Source organism: Bidens hawaiensis, unplaced genomic scaffold (assembly GCF_021521415.1).
Source record: "Bidens hawaiensis isolate Kalapana, Puna unplaced genomic scaffold, B.hawaiensis_p1.1 tig00070859_1, whole genome shotgun sequence".
NCBI lineage: Eukaryota > Viridiplantae > Streptophyta > Magnoliopsida > Asterales > Asteraceae > Bidens > Bidens hawaiensis.
In genome coordinates, this window is record NW_027502437.1 from 1 (window position 1) to 9,498 (window position 9,498).

The window sequence follows — 9,498 nt, forward strand, 5'->3', positions numbered from 1 at the left end:
TGGTTGGCCTAAAAAGATGTGTTTGGATTTTTGTAGTTAACGGATCATATTTTGTAAATGTGTCAAATACATTGAATAATTTCAAAGTTGTTAATCGAATAAAGACAATGCAAAAGGCTTCTGATTTTTCACTTCGCTTTAGGCCTCGTAAATGCTTGGCCCGCCAATAGTAGTCATATATATACTTCACCTTTTATCACCATCCAAACCCCATAAGTCCATGCATCCTACTTGATGACAGACAAGTTGGCATGTTGAGAATGCCATGGACACAATCCGCCGCCCATCTAACCCGTGCCTTTTGGCGCAAATCCTTTTGCTTTTCCAACTCACCGCCAAAGCCAAATGACTTTCCGCTTCATGTTGTGACAACGGCCTTTGTTCCTTAATTGTCTCTATCCCTCTTATTTGCTTCCAACCAGCCCTTGATTCGGTTCTTTAGCCACACAGGTTTGTGCTAAGTTCGCTAGCCCGAAAAAAACGGAGCACATTGCAATTCTACAAACTCCCCTCCATTTTGACTCATTCAAAGAAGTTACCAATAGTGTTGCAAACGAGCCGAGCTGCTCGAGAGCTACTCGAGATCGGCTCGTTAAAAAGCTCAATTGAGCCGAGCTTAATCGAGCCCGAGGTCAAGCCTAAAAGTAAGCTCATTTAACAAACGAGCCCAAGCCCGAGCCTCACTTATAGAGCTCGAGCCGGCTCGCGAGCGTAAACAAGCCTATCATTTATATAATATTTATAAATATATATTTAATAATTATTAATATATATATATATATATATATATATATATATATATTGTTATGAAAAAATCAATAAAAATAACTAAATAATATATATTTTTTTATACATAAAATTATAATAGAAAAAAATATATAAAAATAATTATATTTATATAAAAAAATAATTGATATATAGTAAACGAGCCAAGCCCAAGCCAAGCTCGAGCTTAAAAATCTACTCACGAGCCGTGCTCGAGCTCTGTACAAGTTAAACGAGCCAAGCTCGAGCCTAGTCGAGCTCGGCTCGTTTGCACCCCTAGTTACTACTTCCTGATTGATCCATCCGTTTGAACTTAACCCTTTAAAATTCCTTTTTACCCTTGGTGATCACAAGAGTCTTATTTTTGTTTTAACTTCTGATTTCACAATGCACCTTTTAAATTTCCTTTTTACCCTTCGCTTCTTAGTTTCTAAGGTTATATAACATGGTTTTCTGTATTAAACTATTATGTATTGCAACATCTTTATACAGTGAATGTTTTAACCTTATTAATGTTTCGAATCATAATGATGGTTCTACATTCTGAAAAATCCTAAATGAAATAGGTTTCGTCAACATGAAGATTTATGGTACAATTAAGTAGAATGTGCATCCAATATGTAATTCCGGGAACAAACAAAAAAAATTTAAGACATAGCTTGTTAAGCCTATGGTCCTTGAAACTGACAATAAAAAACAATCTTAATTACTACTGATGGAAAGAAACTTGTTGCCGAAAACAAGTTATTCGGTGATCGATCTAACGCAAATCTTTATAACATGTGTGCCAAAAGAAAAAAAGAAAAAAGAAACACAACAAAAAAAAGAATGAAAGAACAGTTACATGTTAGTAAAGTTTAGTATGAACAATTGTCACATAAGGCATGGAACCTGAACATCAAGTGCAGCCCAGACACTGTCTCATTGAAAAGTGAGTTGGTGGTCGAGGCACCATATCATCCTCGGACTTGACTTTCCACCGACCATAATGCTTACGGAATGCATCCACCGCCCCTTTAACACCATCCTCATCAGCCATGGCCTTTGCCAATTCAGTAGCACTTATTTTCACCTACAATTACATTCATTCACCGGTGCATGAATGGAACGAAAACATCATTGACCAGTGTAACATTGAAGTTATATGAACTTACTTCTGGTTTTAACATGAAATTTATTGCAGAAACCAATTTCTTCAGTGAAAACTCCTCAACCGGAATTGGAGGGGGGCCCACTCCCCTGGCATGCACCTGCCTCCCCCAAAATGGTTGGTCTCCAAAGAAAGGAACAACAGTTGTTGGACACTGAAATTAATTCAAGATCATTAAAATTTAATAATAATAATTATTAAAATAATATACCCAAAACTTAAGAAGAAAAGTTTACCGCAGCTTTAAGACCAGCAGCAGTTGTTCCAGCACCACCATGATGAACCTGCAAAAGTGAGAAATGAGGTGCTTTAGCTGGTATTAAAAGTGGTCTCCAATTACATATTACTTTAGATTTAGACAACTGTCATGAAATTGAAGTTGCTTCTTTGATTTTTGAACATAAAAAGATTTATCTGTTGTTTTGAATTTAATTAAACACTACTTTTCAGTTAGAGGGCAATTTCGAGCCATTTATTTATGATCGGGTCAATTCATGTTGATCTCAATTCTCAAGCGGGTCAGATAAAGAAGTTAGACAAAAGGGAACGGGGAAATTTATGTTTCTTTTCAAAGATCTAAATTATTAAATGATGCATGTATTAGTAATCATGCTCAACAGTATTAACAACCTTTTTAATGTGTGGGAAAAAGGTATTTTGATGTTTTGATCCGTAGTAAAAATGGACCCGTGACCCAACTAGCAATCTTGCCACTCCTAGAATATGGATACGATAAATTGATAATCAAGTGTAAGCATTCTTGATTCTTCAAACAAATGTTGAATAAAGAGGAATTACCACAGCTGCACATTGTAGGAATAGCCAATCGTGTGGAACATTATCCAGCAAGTAGACAAAATCCTTCGACTTTGCCACTGTAATTATAATATAAAACTGTCAGTATATATTCGGAGACTAAAAGGTGTATAGAATTAGTTCTTCCGACCAATCGGGTGACCTCTAGTGGTAGAAAATTAAAAGAGTAATAGCATCTTACGGTTTCCCAAACCACCCCAGCCTTTGTTAATGATGCCCCGCTGTTTAGTAGTTTCCAAAGCTTTAACTATTATCTCTGTCATTCCATCCGGGTCTTGAACAGGCTGAGTCATCAATCAGAAAAAAAGTCAATACAGGTCAAAATGGGTCATTTATTGTATATGTGGAAAGTGGAATATTATTTTAGTTTTACAACTAGGGGTTCTCCCTTGGTGTTTTACAACTAGTCAATCAGTGTTACTTTGAGTTCAAGGCTGACACAAAATTACTTCTTTGTATTTGTGGTTGAACTATTAGCACATATGTCAGTATTAGAGAGGAAAAGTAACTAATTAAAGCAGTGGAATAAAGTAGATCAATGGAAAATAACTCACAAGGCTACCAAATCCAATGTAGATGGGCTTTTCACCCTTTTCAAGCCATTCCACTAGTGAATCCGGAGGAACATAACTTGATGCAAGGTCCAAGAAACAAAACCCTACCACATCAATATGAGGACCCCAATCTATAATAAATCAAGAATACAGAACATTAGTATACCATAAGCATGTATAGCCTCTATTGGCACACCAATTTTGTTTCTTTTTTTCATTTTAAGAAACTATGTGGTTGATAGAAACCAGAAATCTAAAGTAATGGAACCAACATAACCAGCCACATTCGAGATAGGCTTGATCTCCGATTAGTCAATTAGAGATGGCAATTCTCCAAACACAAGGTTAAAGAAACCCTAATTTTATAATAATAATATCCACACCCTAACACCTGTCTCTACTGTACTATAAACACAACAAAGATAAAACCGCCCCACTAATTTCTCCTTAATTTCTGGTAACTGACTAAAAAGAAACTGACTAAGGCATAATCTCTGGTATGTATCAATACATCCGCCCCGGAAAGACGACTTGTCCTCAAGTCGAGTGGATTCCTCCAATGGTCGGTGACCCCAAAAGATAAGTAACTCCAAGACCCGTAGAATCTTTTTTAAGAACCATATTGAGCTTTGAAGCATGTAAGACCAGCTTGGAGCATGAAAGAGTGAGTAGACACGAGAATAAGGTGGGAGTTCCAGCGGTTCATAAGGTTGTATGAAACGGCAAGAATACTCACATATGATGATTTCCCTGTAAACCCGGTTGCATCTGATGATGTCTTCATTACCAATTTGCGTCCCGAATGAAGTTACCAATTGAGCAGTCAACTTCAATTCATGAAGCTTCATTGGAGGGACTTGTGATCTATCTAAACTAGTGGCTGTTTCTTCAACCTCTATCTGAGCAAGTTCCTCGTTTGCATCAGCAACTTCACGTAACTTGAGCGTTCCATCTTGCAGCTATGCTCCGGACCATATTTATCAATGCACTTCAAGCATTCCCCACAGAAACACCGATCTTGTTTCTCAGTCTCGGAGATGCTTGGTGTGTTTTTATGAGAAAGTGTCGATGGCTGGTGAGCAGAGAGTGAACTAGGTTTAAAAGCATATGCGGATATTAAATTTTTATTGGGCTGGTGACCAATCTTCGATTCAAATTTAAGGGCTAAACTCATTGCATTATAAACAGTACGAGGCTTATGGATCCTAACCTTAGCCTTTAATTCTTCTTTGAGCCCATTCAGAAACACACCTAATAAGCAGTTATCTGGCCAATCAAAAACCCAAGCTGATCGACGTGAAAATTCCTGGCGATATTCGCGAACTGTTCCTGTCTGCTTGATGCTACACAAATACTCATCTGGATCTAGAAAATCTGCCTTGAGAATCCTGTCGCGCAGGTCGACAGAATTAAAAAGACGAAAATCAATTTTGTTATTTGGGCAGTAACCGTGGTGGTTTCTGCAAGATAAGTCCCCTTCATAAAAATTACCGACTCCTTTCTTCTGCCGATCGGATGACAACGATAGGCCTTTGAGCGCGGCAACGTCCTCCTTCAGTGACTCAATGGCTTCCAAATGAGAAGCAATGGCTGCTAATTGTGTAGCAATTGAGTCTACATTCACGCCTTGATTTCTCCGGGTAGACAACGTCTTTCCCGGCAATGGAACCATTGATAGAAACCATAAATCTAAAGTAATGGAACCAACATAACCAGCCACATTCGAGATAGGCTTGATCTCCGATTAGCCAATTCGAGATGGCAATTCTCCAAACACAAGGTTAAAGAAACCCTAATTTTATAATAATAATATCCACACCCCAACACCTATCTCTACTGTACTATAAACACAACAAAGATAAAACCGCCCCACTAATTTCTCCTTAATTTCTGGTAACTGACTAAGGCATAATCTCTGGTATGTATCAGTGGTCCACTTAATATTAAGAGGTTTCATGCTGCTAAAATCAATTATTGATTAAGGACTGAAATACATAATTGTAGAGTTGGAAAAATGTACTAAACAGGTTTGGGTCAAAAGGGTAGTTTTGTCCAAAAACTACAACTTTCTTTATATATAGAGTTGGTGTATCAATATCATCACAAAAGTATTTTATTTCAGTAATGATTCAATAAATTTATCACATGATTTGGATGTTTTATGCACTAAAAATACACTTTGGGTGACACCGCTTTCATTTAAGCTTCTTCTTTGTATTTCACGCATTAAGGATTGAACATAACTCCAATCAACCTATTCATAAGTAAATGGGTATAAATATACACAGACCTTTTGGTTTGGGGACAAGATGTGGACTCCAAATATAGCCATAAGGCAAATCATGGGGAGAATGACTTGAACCACTTAAATATGTAACAGGTCTTAGCTTCAGCTTTTTCTTTCTAAACTCGTTAATTATATCACGCATACCCATCCAAATTAGCGCATCAACAATCTGATACGACAACTGCAACAAGTCACGAGGATCATGTTAATAGTAAAACGTTCTAACAGTGATAATAAGTATATATAGTTGAAAATAAAACATTAATGATACTTACTCTATTTGCAACAGGTTGCCTAACACGCGAAAGAGGATGTGGAAATTCGCTTGTAGGCCTTAAAAAACAAAGAAAAACATTAATAATTGAATAGGCCTCGCCCTAACTCAAAAACTGACACTCATAAAACAATATAAGAAGCAACAGAATATACATACGTCCATGGCATAGTGAAAAAGATGTGCAGTGGAACCTTAAGTGCCTCCGCAACATGAGTATGACCTGATCAAACATAAGTCCACGTCATCCTTAGACGTTAGTAAATAAATTGAATATTTGGAATCTTGAGGTCATATTGTTTTAGACAAACTAGAGATCAACAAATCAGGAAGTTTAAACTTAAACTGGTAATTAAATGAGTTATGAATTACAAGAAACAAGAAAGAAATAATGAGGTCCTACCGTATGCAGGTGGGTTAGCAATTATAGCATCTACATTGAATGAAACATTTGTATCCGGATCACGATTTGTGCAAGCAGGAAGCAAAGAAAATACAATATCCTTTATTTGACTTCGCTGAATGTGTATTTCTGAAGGTTCTGATGGCAAAAACCCTTTGTTCTTCACCATATCTACATAATGGATGCGAGTTATGCCACCATTACAAGCAATATAGGCAGCATTTGGATGTGTTTTTTTAAAGTGATTATGTAATATGTAATATTGCATAGTAAATAATCAACTACAGTACGACCGACGGTAGAAGATATTCTTTAAATGTGATTTAGCTGTTTGAAGTTTATTAAATTTTTTTTTTTTTGGGGGGGTAAGGGAAAATTGCACAAATTCTGACTATTTAACAAAGTCACAGCTAAAAAGGATCAAAATGACATTATATGAACACAAAGGATAACTTTGCGAAATAGGAGGAAAAATCTAGGAGTGTGCATAAAACCTAAACCGACACGTAACCGAAAAAACCGAACCCAAACAATATCAGACAATTTGGTTTTATGTCTTCTCAAGAATCGAACTTTCAGTTCGGTTTCGACGTGCATGTAATAGAACCGAAAAAACTGATCTGTAACCGGGAAAATCGAACCAAAACAAAAACCGACAGCTTGGTTTTATGTTTTCGCAAAAATCGAACTTTCGATTTGGTTTCAGTTTTGCATGTAAGAAGAACCGAAAAAACAAAACTGAACTTATAGATTTTCATTTTTATTTTAAAACTTTGAAATAATTTATAAGAAATTAATAATTAGTTTTACCCAAATATTTTAACCAAAACATATAATAATCAATTATTTATTAATAAACAAAAAGATTTAGTCCCAAAGTTTTAACCCAAATTCATTATTTTTGCCAATTTTTTTTGGCCCAAATATTTTAAACCTAAATGGTGAAACCAAAAATCCGAAACCGAACATATACCGAAAACCAAAGAAACCAAAACCGAGCGGTTTTAAAAAAACTCAAAAACCGATGGTTCAGTTTGAGCCCAAAACCAACCCATGCACAGTCCTAGAAAAATCTCACAAAATTGGTTTGAATGAAGGGGTAAATGAGTAATTTTACTTTAATATAAAATCTTTGTTACAGCGGGTACAATGCTGATTATAGTACCCTTAAATAATCAGATAATCACAAGTGAGAATATGTGTATCCAAACACTAATAACTGCATATTGCTACTTCATATAGCAATAATCAGATAATCAATTACAAAACACACATCCAAACAGCCCCTAAAATTCAAATTATATAAAATAGAATATCACAAAGGTGTGTGGGTCCCTTACATCCAGCAAGGACTTTAGGATCGCCACCTAGAGGGAAAAACTCCAGCCCAGAAGTCTTAACAAACTCTTTGAAATTTGAATGAGTTGCTAATCTCACCCTATGACCATATTCCTGAAAAGGTTTAACACAAAATTTAATCATTTCTCAAATAACTATTTAACATGAAGCATGTGGTTTCAATTTAAAGAAGTATACTTATAACCTGTAAACATTTTCCGATGGCAACAAATGGCTGTACATCTCCCCGTGTTCCAACAATAAGCATAACAATTTGCAATGGTGGGAATTCTGGAATAGTTGATGTATCAAAATCATGATCTTCACTAACTCCATTAGTAATAACTTTGGAACCAAAATCCAGGTTTTGGGGCTTAATTTCTTCAGGAATTGCAAATTGCACTGTACCATCAGCTTGAACACTAGCTAGCCGATTCAACCACTTAAGCTGCAGAAAATACGTGTTTCTTAAATTTTCAAATAGACCAATGTGTTATGATTATGAAACAATATTATTACAATACTTGAAAGTGAATTGGCCTACTTATCAGATGCTATGATATAAAAATAGACTTTTGATTGATTCCCCTTTTAGCTAAATTGTTTAAATTAATCCATTTGAGATAACGCAAAACTATATTGATATATTCATAAGTCAGTTGTCAAAATTGCCACCTCTAATTAGTAGTTACAATAGACAATAGTAAAAGAACTGCAGATATAATCATAATTCAATTTTTCGAATAGGTATCAATCCTGAACGAGATCAACAAAAAACCATGCTCGTTAAAAGATTACTCTTGCTATCCTGTTTCAGTTATCATCAAGATGGCTTTACTACATTTTATTTTAACCCTCACCAGTTCACGATTGCAAAATCTATGACTTCTTGTATGAAGTTTTAAATCAAAATTTTCCAATTCTAAGAAATAGAAAAGGAACAGACCGCAGCAGATAGAAAATAAGACGTGAGTGAAACGAAATGAAAACCTTCTTTTTGGCAGGAACTTTAGTGTCAAAAAACTTAGCTCCAATGAATCCATGAATTTTGTTCCTCCTCCCAGGCTTCTTCACATTATTATTATTATTACTATTATCAGCAGACTCTGAGTACAGGTGATTTGAAAGCAAGCTGTCAATTGAAAACTTAACAAATACAACAGCCATCATTTTATAACAAACTGCAGCATATAAGACATTCAAGGACGAATTGATATGGCTCATCATCAAATCGTAAATGCACACAAAAGAAATTAATTAATATTGAATAAGTCTCTAGAATAGAGGAAATATAAGTGAAAAACCTGTATTACACATAACTAACTCTTCCGGTGGGTTTATTTATATAGAGTAATAATCGTAACCAAGACATTAGCAATTATAATTAGGAAAGATAAGCAACTTAAGTAGGAAATTACCAAGAGACGTAAGTAGCAGTTTGCAAGCAATGAAGAGCAGTTAATGCATTGCCATCAGTTGGAAAGTAAGAATGAATGAATAAAGTGAAACCTGAAGATTGGGCGTGGTTGATCGTCATCGTCGTCAGTGGTGATCTCAATTAGGCATTCGGGTGAAGTGACACTGTTGATGATCGGCAGCGTTAGGGTTTGAATTCATGGCAAAAGAAAAGATAGGAGGAATCGGTTGCTTTGCTTTGCTTGCACAAAAGAAAAAGATAAAGAAAGAAAGAAACAAGGAATAATTATTATTATACTTATGAGTATGGAAGGAATAATTATTTCACAAGGGATCAGTTACTAGGAAATTTAAATGACTTTTTTTCTTTTGGCTATATCTTTATTACATACAAAGATCCATTTAGTTTTCCTTATCTCCCTGTCTGATAAAAGAGGAATGGATTTCTCACCAAAACTATTCTTTTGTCCACGTCTAATTTTCTCATTCTATTAT

General features: G+C 35.4%; 1 protein-coding gene across 1 annotated transcript; it reads right to left on the minus strand.

The window, feature by feature from the left end:
* Positions 1-1,586: 1,586 nt before the first annotated feature.
* LOC143605708 (sterol 3-beta-glucosyltransferase UGT80A2-like) lies at positions 1,587-7,957 on the minus strand. The gene is made up of 12 exons (XM_077081723.1): positions 7,793-7,957; positions 7,590-7,701; positions 6,250-6,420; positions 6,006-6,069; positions 5,848-5,905; positions 5,576-5,753; positions 3,286-3,416; positions 2,913-3,015; positions 2,714-2,790; positions 2,152-2,199; positions 1,920-2,069; positions 1,587-1,837 (listed from the first exon to the last, which is right to left on the minus strand). Exons 1-12 carry the CDS (start codon positions 7,853-7,855, stop codon positions 1,664-1,666), a joined length of 1,329 nt encoding a protein of 442 aa, XP_076937838.1. The 5' UTR covers positions 7,856-7,957; the 3' UTR covers positions 1,587-1,663.
* Positions 7,958-9,498: the final 1,541 nt, after the last annotated feature.